Genomic DNA, 21,827 nt, shown 5'->3' with positions numbered 1-21,827 from the left:
CCATTCTGCTGTGTACAGTCAGCTCTCAGCTGTCAGACTCCACCTGCCCACTTGATAGTGGGGGGCACTTCCCTCCCTGTTGCTCCTGCACAACCTACTTCAGGACCAACACCCCCCAACTATCGGGGACGTCAGTCCCGACTTCTCAGCCAGAGAAGAGTAAGTCTTCTTTGGCTCCTCTCACCAAGGAGTGATCCCTTGCATCACTCCCTTGCCATTGGCTGAATGCCAATGAACGCCGAAATCTCCACCTCATCTTCAGACACAGATCTTGTAGGTAGTGGTGGTTTGCATGCCACCGCAGTGCCTTGGTTCTTGGGGGTGTTTTTCTTTTTAGGTTCTCTCGCTGCTCTTAGGCTTGTCCAGCTGGTAGGGCTTCAATGATTCATTCTCAGGGACTGAGGAGGACCGTGAAGCCCTATGACCAGCTACCTGCAGTTCCCCATCTTCCTGTCTCTGCCCCGGTGTAATGCCCATGGACGCCTACCCAGATGGGCTTTAAACAAGCCAGATTGGGAAGCCTTCACCTCTTCTGTCACCACGGACTGTCCCCCACATGGTGCCATCGATGTTGTCGTCGACCAGGTCACTACAACGGTTGTTTCTGCAGTGGAAATGAGATCCCTTGTTCTTCTTTATGGTGCCCCCAGCAAAAGACAGTCCCTTGGTGGTCGCCGGAAGTCGCTGAGGCAATTACAGAGTGCCGAGCACTTTGCCGAGCACTTTGCCGAGCACTTTGCCGAGCACTTTGCCGAGCACTTTGCCGAGCACTTTGCCGAGCACTGTGACGAGCACTGTGTCTGAGAACTACCCCCCCCCCCCCCCCCCCTCCTCCCTGAGCCCCTCAAACGGCAGATGGAAAGGAAAGTCCTCTTGTTCACTGTACGCCACAGAGAAACTTATAATGCTCCATTTACTGAGTGGGAGCTCCTCAGCGCCCTTGCACATTGCCCTGACGCAGCTCATGGGCCAGATCAGACCACAATCAGATGATTAAACATATCTCATCTGGCTACAAGCAACATATCCACGTCATCTTCTACCCGGTTTGGTGCCGTGGCATTTTTCCATCGCAATGGCGGGAGAGCAGCATCATTCTGGTGCTCAAATATGGTCAAAATCAGCTTGATGTGGATAGTTACTGGCCCATCAGCCTCACCAACTTTATTTGTAAGCTGCTGCAACATATGGTGTGTCGGCAGCTTCCGCCATGGTCGCTCTACCACTGATAATCTTGTATCCCTGGAGTCTGCCATCCAAACATCCTTTTCCAGACACCGACATGTGGTTTCCGTCTTTTTTGACTTACGTAAAGCATACAACACAACCTGGCGACGTCATATCCTTGCCACATTGTATGTGTTGGGTCTCCAGGGCCCTATCCCAATTTTTATCCAAAGCTCCCTGTCGTTCCCTACTTTCCGTGTCCAAGTCAGTGCCTCCCATAGTTCCCCCCAGTATTCGGGAGAATGGTGATCTGCAGGGCTCTGTATTGAGTGTCTCTCTATTTTTAGTGGCTATTAATGGTCTAGCAGCAGCTGTAGGGCCGTCAGTCCCACCTTATCTGTATGCGGATTACTTCTGCATTTCGTACTGCTGTTGCTGAACAGTGCCTACTGGGAGCCATTCACAAGGTGCAGTCATGGGATCTAGCCCACGTCTTCCAGTTTTCAGCTGGGAAGTCGTATGTCGTGCATTTATGTCGGCAGCGCACCGTTAATCCAGAACCATAACTTTACCTTAATTATGAACCACTCTCTGTAGTGGAGACATATAGATTCTTAGAACTGTTTATCGACACCCGATTGACTTAGCTACCCCACCTTCGTCAGCTTAAGCTGAAGTGCTAGCAGCACCTCAATGCCCTCCGCTGCCTGAGCAACACCAACTGGGGTGCAGATCGCTCTATGCTGCTGCAGATCTTCAGAGCCCTTGTTCAATCCCATTGGAGTCTGGTTTACAGTTCAGCAGTGCCCTCAGTGTTGCGTTTACTCAACCTAATGCACCACTGTGGTGTTCGGCTGGCAACAGAAGCTTTTACCCCTCAGGGGCTCAGCATTCGTTTGCTGAGTACGGGCTTGGTGATGCCGGGGTTCCTGAGCTGGGAACTGGTAAGCACTACCAGTCCTCTGTGGAATGTTGTGTGTTTCGGAGAATGGAGGTCTTGGCTTCACTGCCTGGACTGTGAGGAAGGTACCCACCTCTATAAAAAAAATCTTAACCTCAAGGTGTGCTCCGTGCTGAGGAGGTGAATGGCTGTTGAGGTAAAACAGTCTTTAGCGGGCAACATCTGGGGCACCTGCCGCACTCCAATTCAATCAGGCTTGCTCACGCGTGCAGGGCTCTGCCTGGTTCGACGGTTGTTTCCCTAGCGTCTCATGGGATCCTTATGGAACTGTCTCATGAAACTACTACTACTCCTGATGCGGTGGATGTACTGCCAGGCAACACCTACACCTACTCCTCAAAGAGAGCTCGGTTGGTCAGTCCTCCTGAAAAGAAGTCTCCGAGTAGTAGTAACAGGGCATTAGTGTGCCATAACACTTTCATTGTAATCAAACGAAATGGGGGAAGCTTTGAGACAATATCCCCTTTCTATAGTAACAAGGCATTGGAAGGCATTGCTGGGTCTCTGAAAAGTGTCAAATGACTATGTAATGGAACACTTTTGGTGGAAACTGCTAATTCCACCCAAATATCTAATCTTCTGGGATGTAAGGCCTTAGGTAACTACCCAATCGAGGCTGAATTGCGTAACACCCTTAACTATAGTAAGGACGTGGTTACCTGCTCCAATATAATGGAGATGGACCTCGCGTTGTTGCGTGAAGAGTGGAAGAATGTGGGCATCAAGGAGGTGCAGAATTATGTGGGGAGAGTCAATGGCAAATTGGAAAAATCGGCAGTGTTTATTCTAAAGTTTAGTACTCCCGAATTACCGGAATATATCCTTGCCAGCTATATCCGACTTAAGGTTCACCCCTTTGTTCCTAACCCCGTGCGATGCTATAAATGTCAAAGATATGGCCATACCACAATGGGATGTAACGGGAAGGCTACGTGTTGCAATTGTGGAGGCTCCGCTCATGAGTCAGGGACTTCTTGTACGCTTCCTCTGAAATGTGTTAACTGTTCTTGAGATTACTCAGTGTGGAGCAGAAAGTGTGGGGTTTACAACAAGGGAAGGAAAATTGAAGAGTTGAAAATACAGAGACGCATACCCTATGGTGAAGCTAAAAAGGCTTATAAAGCCATGCAACCACCGGTTTTTAGCAACTTCTTTTGCATCATCCCTTAAAACACCAATAGCTAAGTGTGATGCCTTCACACAAACTCAGATCACAGATTCAAGTACGAGCACATGCACTTGTCGCTATACTTGTGGAGGAAATGCTCTACTTGCAAATGATGTCACTCGGAGGCCATCAGCAGTAGACTTACCACCTAAGCCACATACCACTCCCCAACTTCGGAAGCCACCTAAGCCATCTCAGCAACCCAGGCAGTCTCCTCTTCGTGTCAGTAAAGAAAAACGTCCTTCTAAAAGTAGTTCTAAGTCCAAGAAAGCGGTAGGTAAGCCTTCGGATAGACATGCGCTCTCCCTTTCTGATGGCGACTGTACTCTTTGAGGATATGGACTTCCAATCGGAGGAACTAGAGAACCTGGAAGCGGCTAACGTTCCCCCTGGCCTCCCTGGTACATCGCCACCTCCGAGGGAGAAAGGAAAGAACCACCAGCGCTAACCAATGGCTTCCATAGGGACTTCTGTGTTGCAGTGGAATTTGAATGGATATCGCTCACATTTTGAAGAATTGCAGCTGCTGGTCCAGGATAAACCTTTCTGCATCTGTTTACAAGAAACACATTTTAAAGTCACACACACACACACACACACACACACACACACACACACACACACACACACACACCTACACTACGGGGCTATTATACAGGGTGATTCAAAAAGAATACCACAACTTTAGGAATTTAAAACTCTGCAACGACAAAAGGCAGAGCTAAGCACTATCTGTCGGCGAATTAAGGGAGCTATAAAGTTTCATTTAGTTGTACATTTGTTCGCTTGAGGCGCTGTTGACTAGGCGTCAGCGTCAGTTGATGCTAAGATGGCGACCGCTCAACAGAAAGCTTTTTGTGTTATTGAGTACGGCAGAAGTGAATCGACGACAGTTGTTCAGCGTGCATTTCGAACAAAGTATGGTGTTAAACCTCCTGATAGGTGGTGTATTAAACGTTGGTATAAACAGTTTACAGAGAATGGGTGTTTGTGCAAAGGGAAAAGTTCTGGACGGCCGAGAACGAGTGATGAAAATGTAGCACGCATACAGCAAGCATTTGTTCGCAGCCCAGGAAAATCGACTCGCAGAGCTAGCAGAGAGCTGCAAATTCCACAATCAACTGTATGGAGAGTCCTACGAAAAAGATTAGTTATGAAACCTTATTGTCTGAAATTGGTTCAAGCACTGTCTGCAGCTGATAAGATTAAAAGAATCGATTTCTGTGATTTTATCCTTGCACAAATGGAAACAGATGAATCTTTCGTTTCAAAGATTGTGTTTAGTGATGAAGCAACTTTCCACACTAACGGGAAAGTCAACCGTCACAATGTCTGTATATGGGGCACTGAGAATCCGCGGGAAACAACTCAGTATGAACATGACTCACCTAAGGTGAACGTTTTCTGTGCCATTTCAGCCAATAAAGTTTTTGGTCCCTTTTTCTTCGAAGGTGCTACTGTAACTGGACTACAGTATCTGGAGATGTTAGAGAATTGGCTGTTCCCTCAGCTCGAACAAGAAGCACAACAATTCATATTTCAGTAGGATGGAGCGCCACCACATTGGCACTTATCTGTCCGTAACTGCCTGAACGTCAACTACCCGAGGCGATGGATCGGCCGCCAGGCAGCCTGTGACAGAGCACTTCATCACTGGCCTCCAAGAAGCCCTGATCTTACCCCCTGCGATTTTTTTCTTATGGGGGTATGTTAAGGATATGGTGTTTCGGCCACCTCTCCCAGCCACCATTGATGATTTGAAATGAGAAATAACAGCAGCTATCCATATATGCTATATATCCTGATATGCTACAGAGAGTGTGGAACGAGTTGGAGTATTGGGTTGATATTGCTAGAGTGTCTGGAGGGGGCCATATTGAACATCTCTGAACTTGTTTTTGAGTGAAGAAAAACCTTTTTAAATACTCTGTAATGATGTATAACAGAAGGTTATATTATGTTTCTTTCATTAAATACACATTTTTAAAGTTGTGGTATTCTTTTTGAATCACCCTGTATATACAGGAAAGACGATACTACTGTAGGCAGCCCTAAAGGTGGAGTGGCTATTTTTCTTGATGACAGATACCACGACCATCCATGCAATTGCTGTGAAAGTTCTCTCACCATTTACTATCACAGTGTGTTCTTTGTACCTGCCACCCCCCACCCCCCATGACGCTTTGGATGCAAATGCACTGGCAGACCTCTCCCAGGTGCTCCCACGCCCATTCCTTCTTGTGGGGGACTTCAATGCCCACCACGTGATGTGGGGCTCGGCTACTAATTGCTCCAGGGGTCGGCTGATCAAGCAACTCGTCCATTCTGAGGATATCTGCCTTCGGAACACGGGTCAGATGACTCACTTTTCCACAGTTACAGGGTCTTTTGCAGCTATTGATCTTTGCTTTTGTTCCTCGGCTATTGCAGATTCAGTTGAGTGGGAAGTGGCTCCAGATTTATATTTTAGTGACCACTTCACCGTGTGGATTCATCTGCCGCCTAGGACAGTGACCAGCAGGAGACCACGCAGATGGACGATACAAAGGGCAAATTGGTTACAGTACAGTCGACAGGCTCTTTTTGAACGATAGGATTGTGCACAAGAGGTGGTGGCCCATATCACTCATGAGATCCAAAGGGCTGCCGCAGAGTCCATCCCCAGGTCTAGTAACCACCTCGGACAATGGACTGTACCTAGGAGGAATGATGACTGTTGATTGGCAATCAGGGCCAGACGGACAGCTCTTCGGAACTTCAAACGGTGTCCAACTACAGACAATCTTCATGTCTTCAGGTCTCTGAGAGCACATGCAAGGCGAGTGATCAAAGAACGGAAGAGGGCTTCCTGGAGAGAATTCATGACTTACATTAATCGGTCCACTTCCGGTGCGCACATTTGGGAATCAATAAGATGGATTTCAGGCAAGGGTAGTCCACACCTCCTTACGGCCTTGTCAAATAATGGGGTCCTGGTGGACATTCCAGAAGAGATGGCTCACGTTTTAGCTGAACACTTTTTTACTGTTACTAAGTCATCCAGACACGCTATTGCTGTTCAGGTATTCCGTCGGACTGCAGAGATGAGGAAGCTCAATTTTTTCTCGCATAATGAAGAAGTCTACAACCTTCCATTCTCCATGTGGGAAATGGAATCAGCTTTATCTGCAGCCAGACACACTGCTCCAGGACCCGATGAGATCCATTATACCATGCTTCGTCATCTGTGCCCTGAAACGAAAGGTCAGCTCCTCTCTTGTTTCAATCAGATTTGGTTTGATGCACAGTACCCCATGACTTGGAAGGAGACAATCTTAATTCCATTGTGGAAACCAGGTAGGGACCGTACCGCCCCTAACAGTTATCGGAGTGTCGCCCTTACTAGTTGTACGGGCAGGACTCTTGAACGCATGGTCAACCGCCGCCTCGTCTGGCTGCTTGAGTCCCGAGGTTACCTGAGACGCTCCCAGTGTGGTTTCAGGCACTACCATTCCACTCTTGACAACTTAATTCTACTGGAGACAGCGATACAGGAGTCCTTACGCTGGAACCATTTAGTTTGTATGTTTTTTTGACCTCAAAAATGCATATGACACTACTTGGAGGTACAACATCCTTCGCCAACTTCATTAGTGGGAACTACGTGGACGCCTACCACTTCTGATTCAATCCTTCCTTTAGGACAGGTGTTTTCATTATCGCATTGGCGATGCCATGTCTGATTGCTATGTTCAGGAGAATGGTGTGCCCCAGGGCAGTGTCCTCAGTGTCACATTGTTTGCCATCGCTATCAATGGCATTTCCTCTGCAGTCAGGAGCCCTGTCAAATAGTCTTTGTTTGTGGATGACTTTTCAATCTTCTGCTCTTCCTCTGATCTTACGACAACGACGAGGCAGCTACAATTAACCATTAGGAGGCTGGAAACCTGGGCCCAAACAACTGGCTTTCGGTTCTCACCTGAGAAGACTGTGTGTGTGTGTGTGTGTGTGTGTGTGTGTGTGTGTGTGTGTGTGTGTGTGTGAATTTTAATTGTGCTCGTCGGAGTTTTAACCAACCAGAGCTTACAATGGGGAACTGTATTTTACTTTTTCAAGACATGGTGTGCTTTGTGGTTTTATTATTTGACTCAAAATTGACATGGCTCCCACACCTGAAAGACCTTTGAACAAAGGGCTTCCGGTTGTTGAACATTTTGAAATACCTTGGCGGAAAAACATGGGGAGCTGACAGGTCCCGCCTCCTACAGTTTTATAGGGCATTTTTTTGATCACACTTAGACTATGGCAGCGTGGTCTATGGATCGGTCCATCCTTCCAACCTCCGGATGTTGGAAGCTGTCCACCATGTGGGTATTCGGATATCGACTGGAGCCTTTCGGACCAGCTCAGTTCAGAGTCTGTGTGCAGAGGCTGGTGAACCACCTCTCTGGATTCAGCGACGTATCCTTTTGTCTCAACAGGCACCGAAAATCTCAGCATCGCCCCAGTCATTGGCTTTTAGTTCAGTGATCCAACCCGCCTTTGAACAACTGTTCAGGAATTGGCCCCAAGTGACCCCAGCTATTTGGTATACGTGCTATGGATTGCCTCAAGTATCTGGATCTCTGGGGAATGAAAATACAGACCCAAGGGTGGAATGCACTGCCGCCTTGGTGTCTTCGGAGGCCCAAAGTGATTTTAAGCTTGATGCAGTACCCGAAAAATTGTACTCCAGATGTGGTTTTTACAACTTTGTTTTCGTCTGTTTTAAGTATGTACCATAGTTTTATCGTTATTTATATAGATGGATCCCAGCAGGGGAAAGCTTTCGGTTGTTCTGTGGTTTTCCCTGAAAGGGTTTTTAAAATGCGTCTTCCAGAACAATTTACAAATTATGATGCGGAGTTATATGGCATCCTAATGGCACTGGAGAAGGTCCACAGACATCACCGTAAGAGTTTTCTTGTCTGTTCAGACTCTTAGTGCCCTGCAAGTGCTTCACCAAATGTATCCGGCAGACATGCTGATTCAGCTCATCCATACTGCTTACAGCAGCTCCAATGCTGTGGCAAGGAGGTGATATTTTGCTGGGTACCTGGCCATGCTGGGATACAGGGTAACAACATTGCTGATAAAGCTGCGAAGGAAGCATGTTGGGATGATGTTGTCCATCAATGTCCAATCCCATTGCACACCATTATCTCATTTTCTGACAGATGCATCATGCATCAGTTGGAGACTGAGTGGTTGCAGGTGTCGGACAACAAGCTGCGGTCGCTCAAACCGACCACGAAAGCTTGGCGGACTTAGACTGCACATCAGGCATAGCCCTTTCACACATGGCTTCCTCTTGCGGGGGTGGGGGGGTGGGGGGAGGATCCACCTTTCTGTGAAGTTTGTGGCGTGCTGCTTTCAGTTCAGCATATTTTGGCTGCGTGTGTCTTGTATACTGATTTGAGGGCAGCCCTTGGTCTCGCTGGAGATCTGCCCACCGTCCTCGCAGATACTGATACCAGTGTTAACAGAGTGGTGAAATTTTGTGAACTATCAGGCCCCATCCCTAAACTGGTGGGGAAGGGCAGCAGACTCTAGTATGTTTTAAACTGCTCTGCATGTGGGGACAGCCTTTGTCCCCAGCCATGAGATTTCATGTTGACTTTTCGTCAGGGCGCTGATGACCGTGATGCCGAGTGTTCACTCAACCCAACTTGTCATTGTCATCATCATCATCATCATCATCATCATCAGGAGCTCTTAGGATGAGTCTTGTGACCAGTGTCCTAGTGGAGGCCAGAGTCCTTCCATTGAAGGTTAAGCACAGACAACTGCTGGCCAGTTATCTTGCACACATTCGTAGTTCTCCTACTCATCCGAATTACTATCTTCTTTTCCCGACCACGGTGGTTCATCACCCGCATCAGCGGCCCAGGTCAGGGCTTACAATTGCAGTTCGTGTCCAGTCCCTTCTGTCAGAACTGGAGTCCTTACTGTTTCCACCCCTCCTCAAGGTGAATTCATGTACTCATCCATGGTGTACACCTAGGCCGCAGATTCTTCTGCATCTTTTGCATGGTCATAAGGATTCCATTAACCTTGCGGCTCTCCGCTATCACTTCGTCTAGATTCTAGATACGAACCAGGGCCATGAAGTGGTTTACACCGACAGCTCGAGGGCTGATGGTCACATACTCTTTGTGTATGTTCATGGAGGACATATTGAACAGCACTCCTTTCCAGATTGCTGCAGTGTTTTCATGGCAGACCTGGTGGCCATATCTCATGCGCTTGAGCACATCCGCTCGTGCCCTGGTGAGTCATTTCTCCTGTGTACTGACTCCTTGAGCAGCCTACAAGCTATCGACCAGTGCCCACCCTCGCCATCCTTTGGTAGTGTCCATTCAGGAGTCCATCTATACCCTGGAATGGTCCTGTCGTTCAGTGGTGTTCGTGTGGACCCCAGGACATGTCGGAATCCCAGGCAATGAACTCGCTAGCAGGCTGGCCGCACAGTCGATGCCGCAACAGTTTCTGGAGATGGGCATCTCCAAAACTGACCTGCATTCTGTCTTACACCACAGGGTTTTTCAGCTTTGGGACATGGAATGGCATAACAGTACTCGCAACAAACTGCGTGTCATTAAGGAGACTATGAATGTGTGGATGTTCATTGTGATGTAAGCCAAAGCAGAATACTGTTCACCATTTTAATAACATTTTCGTGAATACAATTCACCAACGTTGCAACTGCGACCAAAATGATGAGGTTCAAGTGACATAAATATTTTAAATCATTTGATCTGTTCAGTGGACTGATACTGAAAATAATATTGCTCAAATTCTCTATTTCTGTATTAGCAGCTGCTGCATAAATAGTTTATTAATATTGGCACTGTGTGTGTGCGTGTAGTAACTGATACACCTTTTTTCATCAAGATACATATTTTGTTCTGTTCAGTTAAAACAATGCCAATGGTAAGGCTGTCACATCTGTTTTTTTGCTTACACTGGGGATGTCATTACTGTATGCACATTTTACTAGAAATTTCCTCTATGGCACTGCTGCGGCGCATAAAAATGTGCAAGAAAGTGGGAGACCAGGAACTGTGAACAATTTAGTCTATTGGTAACATTCTTATTGGACACACTTAAAAATATCTCGTTGAAACTCGACATTAAAATATAAAGCAGTCAAAACTTTCTCAGATGTAGGTTGTCAGTGAAGCTGTCAAGATCACACAATATAAGGCGAAGAAAAGTCTAGATAAGAGCCAGTGGTGTACCCACGTGTTTCATGCAGCTATATTTTCTGTGCATTCCATGAAGTGTGAAAAAGTGTGAGAAGAGTGTGTGTTGCTAGGTCTATGCAATCAGTGAGATAGTAATGGACAGTCAATGTGTTTCGTAGGAATATTGTCACATTCTCATGTCAGTATATCGCAACCTTTAAAATCATAACACACATGGAAGAAATGTGCAAATAATTTGAAAATGAAAATACTTCATTTTTATTAAAGTTGTTGTGAAAGATCCCAACCTAACCACAACCTCATAATTTGTGGAACATGTGACAATAATAATTGAATTTAATTTTTACAAGTATAATATTCTAAACTAATCTAGGCCATGGGCTAAGCTACAGATCAGTTTGTCACAACCACCTGGTATTTTGGTTTTAACATTAATTTGTATTCACCAACTCTCAACAAAACTGTCACATCCCAGCCTGGCCACAACCACAAAATTTTAATGTAGTTAAACAAATATTTATGACAACAGCAAATACAGAATGGTTTCCATTATAGTGCTTGACATTCATTTTCTCGCCTTCTGTTGGTAACATGAAAGTATCATCTCGGTGGCTTTGCAAAAGTTACACATGATCAATCTGTGAATGGTAGAGACTGTCACTGGCCCTGATCTAGAATTTGACCCAGGAATTTCTTTCTGATCTGTCACCAGTTAACGATGCACCTAACAAAATAACTAGGTACAAATTATTATAAGAAAGCAATACATAGTTTTTCCTAATTTACAAGGAAAGTGAAGTGAATATGTAAAACAATAATTAAAAAAAAACACTGAGATTACATCAAAGGAAAAGATTGGGAATTTGAGCATTTATTTTTTTCATTTTGACTAAATGTGAAATCTAGCATAATTACGATAAATTTATATACATCATTCATCAGTATATGAGTAAAGCTGCTGCAGTTTGTTATTTGTATCTGCAATTCGTAGAAATGCTAAAGTACCTGAACTAGCACATACTTGAAGACAGATGCCAACAACACTGGGGAAACATGTTAAAAATTTCAAGAATCATTCTTATGCGATCTCTTACGTATCGTTCCCAAAGGGACCAAAAAGGCAAGATCAGAATCACTACACCACATAGAGGCACTTATGCAGTTGTTCCTCCCCCCCCCCCCCCCTACCCCGACAACACACACACACACACACACACACACACACACACACACACACACACACACACACACACAAAGGGGCTCACAACTCTTTGGTGCATTCGTGCTTGGCTACCACAGGGCCCCGGCCTTTGCAGCACTTTTCCCTTCCATGCTGAATGTGCGTCATCCTGCTACTCTGTTTCCTCTCCTGTGGGGAACGTATCTGGAATATTCTTGGGACTATGTCCCGCATTTTTAGTAGTCTGACATCAGAACAGTCCTCCCACTGATTTTTCGTTCTTTTTTTCTTTCTTTGTTCCTCTTTTCCTATCCTTCCTCTACTTTGGTGTTTGAGGTTCCTCTTTTTCTTCTTCCTCCCTGTGTACTCTTGAAGGCCAGCCCACTTCTCTGTTGCATAACAGGTGACTGGATAAGTTGGAATTCCCAGCCTTTGGTCGACAGGTAGGGTTTGCACGTACCCCTGGTACAGACCAGGCCCAGGGAGGGATAATAACCTGAGCTGTTATCTTCCCAAGTTCCCAATTGGACCATCTGTCAGGTGTTCAGGAGGTGTGACATGAGGTGTGAACAATCACCTGAGGTGGATGAGCCGCCCTCTGAGGAGGAGGGGGGGGGGCGGCGGGCAGTCAGAAGGAGGGGGCCATCAGACACTCTGGCAATCATAGAGGATTTTCTTGCAATGAGCCGAAAATCTTCTCAGTCTAAGTCTATGAAATGTAAACAGAATGAGGCTAATGATTCAAAGACCCTCTCAGCCGCAACTTGGTTCATTGCAGTTTTACATACTGAGCAAAGTCAGTACTTTGCTATGATTAGTCCGTTTATTATTCAGAAAGGTGTTGTTGCAATTGCAGCCCTGAGAAATCCTGGTCTTGTTTATACAATGGCACTGTGCTTTTGGAGACTACTTGCGATTCTCAAGCACAACTTCTAGAGTTTCGCTCCTCCACGGCTATCCCATACATGTCAAGGCCCATGAAACACTGAATACTTAGTGTGGTGGTATTTACACTAGGCTGCTCAGTGGTCTGACTGGGGCAGAAATCCACTTACCTCTCTGATCAGGTGAAGAAAAAGGTAGATGCATCCATAGTGCCCACATGCACTTTTTTTCTCATGTTTGGTAGAGTAGTGCTTCCATTAAAGATCAAAGCAGGCAGTGAAATCATTACAATCCAACCGTACATTCCAAACTGAATTCGCTGCTTCCAGTGTCATCATTACAACCACACTTAAATGTTCTGTCAATACCTGCCCAAATGTGTAACCCGAGGGCGATTGCCTGCCTTCTCCCTGCTGTATCAATTGCAATGGCAATCATGCAACCCACTCCCCAGAATGTACCATGTATCTCAATGAGCGGGCCATCCAGGAGATCCAGATGAAGGAAAAAGTGCCTTACCCTGTTGCTCGTAAGTTGTTGGTTAGTTGGAAACCCAGCATTTTACCATATGGCACTTACAATACTTTTCTTGCTAAATCTTGCTCCATGAAGGATATGGCACACAGACATCCAACCTCAAATTCAGCACTGCGGTTGTAGAATTGCCCAGTGTCACAGTAGCATCTCTGTCTCCTCCTCCTCCTCCAGCTGCGCAACAAGCCACTAAATTTTCACCTCATACAGCAAAATCACCTGCTACACAACCAGCAGGTCAGACAGGACAGAAAGAATACTCCTGCAAAGACATTTTACATTCCTCCAAGTGGCCAACACCTGAATCTTCATCTGCCAACTGCAAAGGCTCCAAGAAATCAAACAAAGGCAAACAGTCTTCTTCTTTGCCAACTCGCAGATCCTCTTGAACAGAGTCACCATGTGATACCCTCTCCCAGCCGACCTCAGTGTCGTCGGTGCACACACCACCAACCATTTTTCTGCCCTGTACTCTGCAGACACCTCTGTAGAGCTCATTGAGCAGGATCCTCCAGTTGACAGTTGGAGTGCTGGCACATTATCTGCGTATCCAGTATATCATATCAACCCGTACCACATCAACAACAGCCTGAAGATGACACACTGAAGCATTGAAACTGGTTGTAACAAAATAAAATAAAAAAATCATAAGGACAGCTGTATATGTTTTATTTTGTCACTTGAAGTAGAGTGTCTTCGAAGGCTAGCACTTGGCAGCTGCCAAGGTGATGCCTGTTCATTTTTTTCCCTCCTCCCCTTTCCCCATCGTGACACTCCTCCAACGAAATGTTTGCAGTCTTAGATCCAACAAGGAGGAATTACGGCTGCCCTTGGAATCAGAGTATAATTTTTATCTGACTCAAGGAAACAAAATTGCGTCCTCACGATGACTTTGACCTCTAGCACTTCTTTCCAGTCTGCTTAGCCTCCCCCCTGACAACAGAATTCAGTCTTGTGGGGGAGTCGTGCTGCTCATCCGAGATGATGATGATGATGATGATGATGATGATGATGATGATGATGATGATGATGATCATAGTCAAACCATCTCTCTGAACACCTGGCTGCAAGCTGTTGCAGTCCCCATTTTCCTTCCTCGCTTCACCTTTTCTCTTTGTACCATTTACATCCCTTCGTCGCTCAGTGTCACCAGGGCAGACTTTCTCCAGCTTATTGGGCAATTCTCTCGCCCCTTTTTGCTGCTCAGTGACTTAAATGCATACCATCTCCTTTGGGGTTCTCCCAGGACCTGTCGGAGAGCTGCCCTCTTGGCTGAACTTCTCAATGACTCAACCTCACCTGCCTTAACACTGGAGCACCCACATGCCTTTCAGACTCCATGCACACCTATTCCCATTTGGACCTCTTGTTCTGCACTGACCAGCTTGTCTGTCATCTCGAGTGGCCCATTCTCTCTGACTCTAGCAACCATTTCCTATGTGCTATTAATTTGCTGACTCAGCCCCACCTACGTGCAAACCCAAATGGCAGCTTCCTAAGGCTGACTGGAGGCTTTACTCCTCCTTGGCGACATTCGACAAACAACTTGTCCTCAGTTGTGATGACCAGGTAGAATACCTTACAAACATTATCCTTACCACTGCAGAACATTCCATTCCTCGCACTTCATGTAAACCGTGTCATGTCCCGGTTTCTCCGTTGACTGCGGTATCCTGTGACACAGTTCTTACACAGAGGCGTGCTGTTCGTGTTTTTAACAGTCATCCTATAATGGCAAACTGTATCTGTTACAAACAGTTGCATGCACAGTATCTTCGCGTTCTTCGGGATAGCAAAAAAGCTAGTTGGATTTCATTTACAAGTTCTTTTAACAATTACACTCAGTCTTCCTTCGTGTGGCCAACCTTCGATGGCTTTCTGGGACCAAGGTCCATTCCCCAATTTTTGGCCTGACAGTAGCAAATGATGTCGTAGTGGACCCTATTGCTATCTCCAACACCTTGGGCTGCTATTTTGTAGAGATTTCGAGTTCCACCCACCATAACCCTACCTTCCTCCATCAGAAACGAGTGGAGGAGGCTCGTTCAGTACTCTTCTCTTCTTGTGAGCGCTACAATGCTGCGTTTCCTAGGAGTCAGCTTGATCATGCTCTTACTTCATCCCGATCCTCTGCCCCTGGGTCGGATGATATTCACATTCAGATGTTGCTGCACCTTTCTCTTGTGGGCAAGCACTTTCTTCTTCATACACACAGTTGCATCTTGGGAAAGGGCGTGTTTCCCAGATGCTGGTGTGAAGCCACTGCCGTACCCATACCTAAGCCTGGTAAGGATAAACACCTTCCTTCTGGCTACCACCCCACTTCTCTCGTCAGCTGTTTTTGCAAGGTGATGGAATGTATGATTCACGCCCGGATGATATGGTGGTTAGAGTCTCGCAATTTATTAACCATTGCACAATGTGGATTTCTAGTGTGCCATTCTGCAGTTGACAATCTCGTCACTGTCAGCCTGTGTCATGAATGGTTTTTTGTGAAAATACCCGACTGTGGCCCTATTTTTTGAATTGGAGAATGCCTATGACACCTCTGGAGGACTAGTATCCTCTGTACACTCTACACATGGGGCTTCCGAAGCCGCCTGCCCCATTTACTTCAATGATTTTTAAAAGACAAGAGTTTTCAAAGTACATGTGGGTTCTGCCTTGTCGGACTCCTATATCCAGGAAAACATTGTGCCTCTGTTTGCTGTTGCCATTAACCTAGTTATGGCTTCTCTCCTGCCTGGCATTTCTGGCTCCTTTTTTGTTGACGATTTTGCGATCTGTTGCACTTCTCCACGGACTTGTCTCCTTGAGTTGCATATTCAGTGTTGTTTCGATCATCTTTACTCGTGGAGCATTGACAATTGCTTTTGCTTTTCCACTGACGAAACCATGTGTATAAATTTCTGGTGGCACAGTTGGTCTTTACATCTTGGGCTTGTCAGTATTCCAGTCACTGAAAGTAAGAATTTTGTGGGGCTCATGCTCAACAGGAAACTTTCTTTGCCTGATGTACTTGTCCCTCAGTGTCCTGCATGTCCTCAGCCATACTTCCTGGGGAGTGGATTGGACCACCCTCTCCGTTTGTACCGATCCCTTTCTGATCAAAGCTAGGCTATGGGTTTTTTTTTATGTATCAGCACGTCCGTCCATCTTACACCGTCTCAGTACAGTCCACCACTGTGGCATCCGTTCAGCCACTGGCGCCTTTCACACTAGCCCAGTGGAGTCTGTATGCAGAAGCTGCTGAAGCTGCTGAACTACTGCTGTCATACAGACGTGGTGTTCTCCTCAGCGGGTACGCATGCCATTTCTCTGCCATGCCTGACCACCCATCCTATGCCTCCTTGTTTGATGACTCCTTTCACAGCCAGTATGTAGTGCATCCCTCTTCTGTTACCTCATGGAGTTCGGTTTCGGCTATTGCTCTGGCAACTTAACTTCATGCTATCTGCCACTTTCCTGATGGGCATGAACCCTCCACTACCTTGGCTTTGTGCGGCAGCACATATTCACCTTGGATTTAATTCACTTCCTAAGGACACTACTCCAGACTCACTCTATCACCGCATGTTTCTTTATCTTCGCGATAGTACCACTGTGTACACAGATGGCTCTCAGGCTGACCATGGTGTCAGGTGCATCTTCATCATTGGCACCATCAATTTTCGGTATTGACTTCCAAAACAATGCATGGTATTTACAGCAGAGCTCTTCGCCCTGTATCAGGCCGCACAGTACATCTTTTAAATTGTGTCATTTGCTTCAACTCTGTGCCCTTCAGAGCCTCTGTATCAGGCCGCACAGTACATCTTTTAAATTGTGTCATTTGCTTCAACTCTGTGCCCTTCAGAGCCTCTGTGTGCTGTACACCAGCCATCACTTCGTGCAGCGGGTCCAGGAAAGCTTCCACTTGCGCGGCTGCTAGTTCTTCCATTCCCTCTGATCATCTCTGGGTTGCTGTCTGTCAGCAGGTGGTGTCCCTTTGGCATCACCACTGGTCTCCCCTTCATGGGAACAAGCTCCGGGGAATTAAACTTCTCCCAGTGGCTTTGCCAACTTCCTCTTGGCCCTCTAGTCACAAGGAGATTATTTTAGTTAGGTTGCATATTGGCCACTGTCATTTTAGCCATTGCCATTTGTTAAGTGTTGATACCACTTTGTGCTCATTGTCATCAACCTTGTAAGTTTCACCATATCCTGGCGGAATGCCCTTTCTTTAACCACTTACATTCTAATATATGTTTGCTGTCTGAGTTATCAGCAGTTGTAGCGAACGATGCACAGCCTGTTGACCGAATTTTACTTTTTATCCATTGTAGCAATATGGTCAAGGACAGTTAATCTTTAGTGCAGGACCTCCATTGTGTGTGGCATATTTTATGGACCTTTGTCCAAGAGAAAGTTCCTGTTTTAGCTGTCTTTCCTTCCGCCGATTGGGCTTAACATGTAGTCGCTTTTCACTCCCATTTTCATCTTCATGTTGCTTGGTTCTGACATGGACACGTGTGGACTTAGTTGTTTTTGCTCCCTAAATCACAACAAAACCAAACATTCTGCCTTCCATATTCAAATAACAGGAAGAAACCATAGTACGTGGTACAATGGGAAGTACCATCTGCCATCCACTTAAGTGGACTGCAGACTGTAGATGTAGATATTCTTCACTAGATTATTTATAGAGCCACAAGTTTATCAGAGTTATCGGCTGGGCGTAACTTGAAAAACTCAACAGGAAATAACATTTTGCCAGCTACAGGCAGGCAACTCTAAGTATCAAAATGTTTCCTAGAGAAAAACTATTATTATTACTATTATATTGAAAACTTCCAGTTTTAATAGTTCACAGTATTTACAAAAGTGTCATATTCATGAAAAGATGGCCATTTCAGAAAATATTACTCCTTGTGAATTTTGAAAGTATGGATACTATGCATATTTTAACAGGGAAGGTGAGGGGTGTGTGTGTGTGTGTGTGGGGGGGGGGGGGGACTAGCCTCCACTCAAATTGTGCTCATAAGCAGTGTGTAAAATGAATTTGAATAGTTACTTTCTAATATTTGTGTTGAGGGTGCTTCATTAATAACATCAAGAACATCCAATATCATAACATAAGCTACAATGGCTGGAATTTTAATAGCGGCAACTATTTATTTACAGCTTTTACAAAATAGTTAAGTGTTTCAAAGTTTTACTGACCTTCAAAGTAGTCACCAGCATTGTGTATAACCCGTTGCCAGTGATGTGGAAGTCATAGGATACTCTTAGCAGTGCCAGTTGCATTGACAGTTCTAGTGGCGCAGTCTATTGCTCGACGAATTTGCAGTAGTTCTGAAGCAAATGCCGTGAAATTTTTCCTTCAGTTTAGAATTCAAGTAGAACTTACGATGGCTTAAGTCAGGGGAGTGCAGTAAATGATGGTCAGGTCCTGCAGAAAGTGTCATCAATTCTGCCTCTAAGCTGGTCATTGGTTGGGTTCCAAAAATGAACAGCATAAAGAAAGAAGTGGTGACACTTTCTGCAGGACCTGACCATCATTTTGCAGAACAATGCTGAAGCACATAAAGTGCAAGCTGTTACTGATTTGTTTGACTGATGGGGCTGCTAAGTGCTATACCACCTGCTGCACTCCCCTGACTTAAGCCCTCGTAAGTTCTACTTGAGTTCTAAACTGAAGGAAACATTTCACGGCATTCACTTGAGAACTGCTACAAATTCATCGAGCAATGGACTGCGCCACTCGAACTGTCAACACAACTGGCACTGCTAAGAGTATCCTACGACTTCCACATCACTGGTAAGGGGCTATACACAATGCTGGTGACTACTTTGAAGGTCAGTAAAACTTTGAAACATGGAACTATTTTGTATGAGCTGTAAATTAATAGTTGCCAGTATTAAAGTTCCAACCCTCGTATAATAATAGAACTGTAAATTACAGTGTTGTGTGGAGTGGCTGATATAAACTTGCTTATTGCTTGTTATGTGAAAAATCCATTAATAGGGTTCTATTAGCATTGCATTTTCCAATAGTCTTGCGATTATTTCAGAGCAAAAACACTGCAGTTGGAGAAAATGAAAATGAGAATAATTCAAGAGGTTGAAACAACAGAACAAGAAGAAAAATGTTTGTCAGAGTACAAACAAGAAATGGATCTCCTTATGCAAGAGAAAATGGCACACGTTGAAGAGCTGAGACAGATCCATGCTGACATAAATGCGGTGAGAAGAAAACTTGGTTGCTAATATACAAACAGTACTAATGAATCGTATTTTTAACTTAATGCTAAGCTAGACATAACATGATCAGCCTCTTCATCATAACTAATGAACAAAAATATCCCATTCTGTTGGAAATGTTTAACAGTGTAATGGATGTTGGCTGTTTGTAATTCCACTTTCTCAATCTTTTTTGTTTGTAATTTTGAAACTATCCTATTGGCACCTTTCTAGGCAGTTATGTCAAACACACCAGATATTTGCTTTTGAGAATGTTGTTGAAGTTTTCTCCTCCTCTCCTCCTCCTCCTCTATTCAAGCATTGCTGCTCCTATTGTTACAGCAACACATTAGTCGGTCATCTAATGCTTTTTGCTGCAGACTGATGCTTGAAAGCTACATTTTGGTGGAAAAAAAGGCAGTGTCTTTTATGTGAAAATTGTCTTATCATAAATGACGTACCTATAGAACAAATCTTGTTTTAACTTGCAGGTGTCTTATATCATCTGTGACATTGGCTTAGCAAACTTCTGAAGGGAATGCCATTCACTGCATTCAGCTGAAAATTTTCTGTTTGTACTGTTTATTGTTATGTGCACATTTCCTTGAAAGTCTGATTTAAACTGGGGGATAGTGCTTGCCGCATCCATGGTATTTTCATAAAACCACACATGCCCTAGGTCATTCTAAATGGCAAGCATCTGAGAGAGCTCAGCCTTCATTTGGTGGATCCAAGCTTGACTCGCTACGTTTCCTGAGCTAGGGATGGGTAAATGCCACTGGTCCTCTGTAACCTTGAGCTCCAGCCATGCTTCAGCAATCGTGATGCAGTGCAGTGGTGAAAGTTGTGTCACAGGGATCTTATCTTAACTGCATGGATCATAGGGACAGTAAAAACCCATATTAAAGGAACATCAATCTCAAGGTGTACTGTGCACTGATGGAACATATGGCTGTTGAAGTGGAACAGTCATTAGTGGGCAGCCTCTAGTGCACCTGTCACACCTCAGTTGTGTAAGGCATAACCAGGCAAGTGGGGCTCCATTGGGATGGACCCTTATTTACCTAACGGCTTGTGGGACTGAGATGGAACTCTTCAAATTCAATCAACCATCTCCCTATGGAATGGGTGAACTGCTGGTGAGTATCAACACTCACTTGCACTAAAGAACTCTTGTAGCCAGTCCTGATTTGGGATTTTTTCCAAATAAATCAGTTTATAATAACTGAATGCTTGTGTTACTAGACAGAATGTGTTTTTAATACTTAAAAGTGTGCCCAATTCAGTTCTAGTAAAACTGATGTCCGGACAACAGAAAGCATTTTGTGTTCTATATATTGCATAGTTAGGGTCAGTAATTGTTCACTGTGACTGTCGTAATGGGTATGGTATGGATCCTCCTACAGCACAGAGCATTAGATGATGACGTGAAAAATTTCGAGAAACAGGTTGTTTGTGTAAAGGCAATTTGCTGGGTCGCCCTCAAGTGTCTGACACACATTTCGAATGCATCTGCCATATATTCAGAAAGTGTCTGTAGAAACCCATTTGCTGTGCAGCTCTACAGGTAAACATGCCTCCAATGTCCGTCTGGCGTATGTTGTGCCAACGTTTTCACATGAAACCATACGAAATTCAGCTACTGCAAGCTCTTCGTGAAGGTGACCAACAGCAATGTGTGAAGTTCTGTAATTTCGTTCTTCACAAGATGGAGGATAAATTTTCTTCCATACTTGGTGTTTAGTGACAAGGCAACATTCCATTAAAATGGAAAGATGAACTGTCACAATGTGAGAATATAGGGTACACAACCACCACATGAAATTCTACAACACAAGAGGGACTCTACAAAATTTAATGCGTTTTGTGCAGTTTCACGGGAAAAGGTGTATGGTCCATTTTCATTTGCCGAGAACACTATTACAGGATATCCTTGACAACTTTCTTTTCCCATAGTTGGAGACTGATTGTAATGACGTTGTTTACCAACAGGATGTGGGGCACTGCCTCGCTGGCATCTGGAAGTGCAGAAACTTCTAAATCAAAGGATTACTGAATGATGGGTCAGTCACACTGGACCAAATGATTCAGCCTTACATTACTATCCTCAAAGGTCACTGGACCTGACTATTTGTGATTATTTCTTGTGGGGTTTATAAAAGACTGTTGATATGCCTCCATTGCCGACAACAATGGATGAACTGAGACATCACATAACAGCAGCTGTGGAAGCCGTACCTCAAGACATGCTTGCTGCAGTGTGGGAGAAATTTAAATACTGCATTGTCATATGCCGTGCATCTCAATGGGGTGCATATTGAACACCTATGAAAAGGCATGAAAAACAAGTTTTTGAGTTTCCCGTTGCTCAAAAAAACAAAATTCATTGTATATGTTTTACTTTCAGAAATACAGACTTGCCAAATTGGATGATTCTTTTTCATATAACCTGTATAATGAAAAGTAAGGTGACCATATTATCTA

General features: G+C 44.9%; 1 protein-coding gene across 1 annotated transcript in view; it reads left to right on the top strand.

The window, feature by feature from the left end:
* The window catches only part of LOC126184952 (zinc finger C4H2 domain-containing protein), a 151,814-nt gene that overhangs the window by 21,596 nt on the left and 108,391 nt on the right, over positions 1-21,827 (top strand). The window contains exon 2 of the mRNA XM_049927628.1: positions 19,175-19,346. Coding sequence (XP_049783585.1) covers positions 19,175-19,346 — 172 coding nt within the window. The remainder of the gene's footprint in view (positions 1-19,174; positions 19,347-21,827) is intronic.

The sequence above is a fragment of the Schistocerca cancellata genome, chromosome 4 (assembly GCF_023864275.1).
Source record: "Schistocerca cancellata isolate TAMUIC-IGC-003103 chromosome 4, iqSchCanc2.1, whole genome shotgun sequence".
NCBI lineage: Eukaryota > Metazoa > Arthropoda > Insecta > Orthoptera > Acrididae > Schistocerca > Schistocerca cancellata.
Note: the sequence above shows the minus strand (reverse complement) of the source record. Positions and strands in the feature narration are given on the sequence as shown.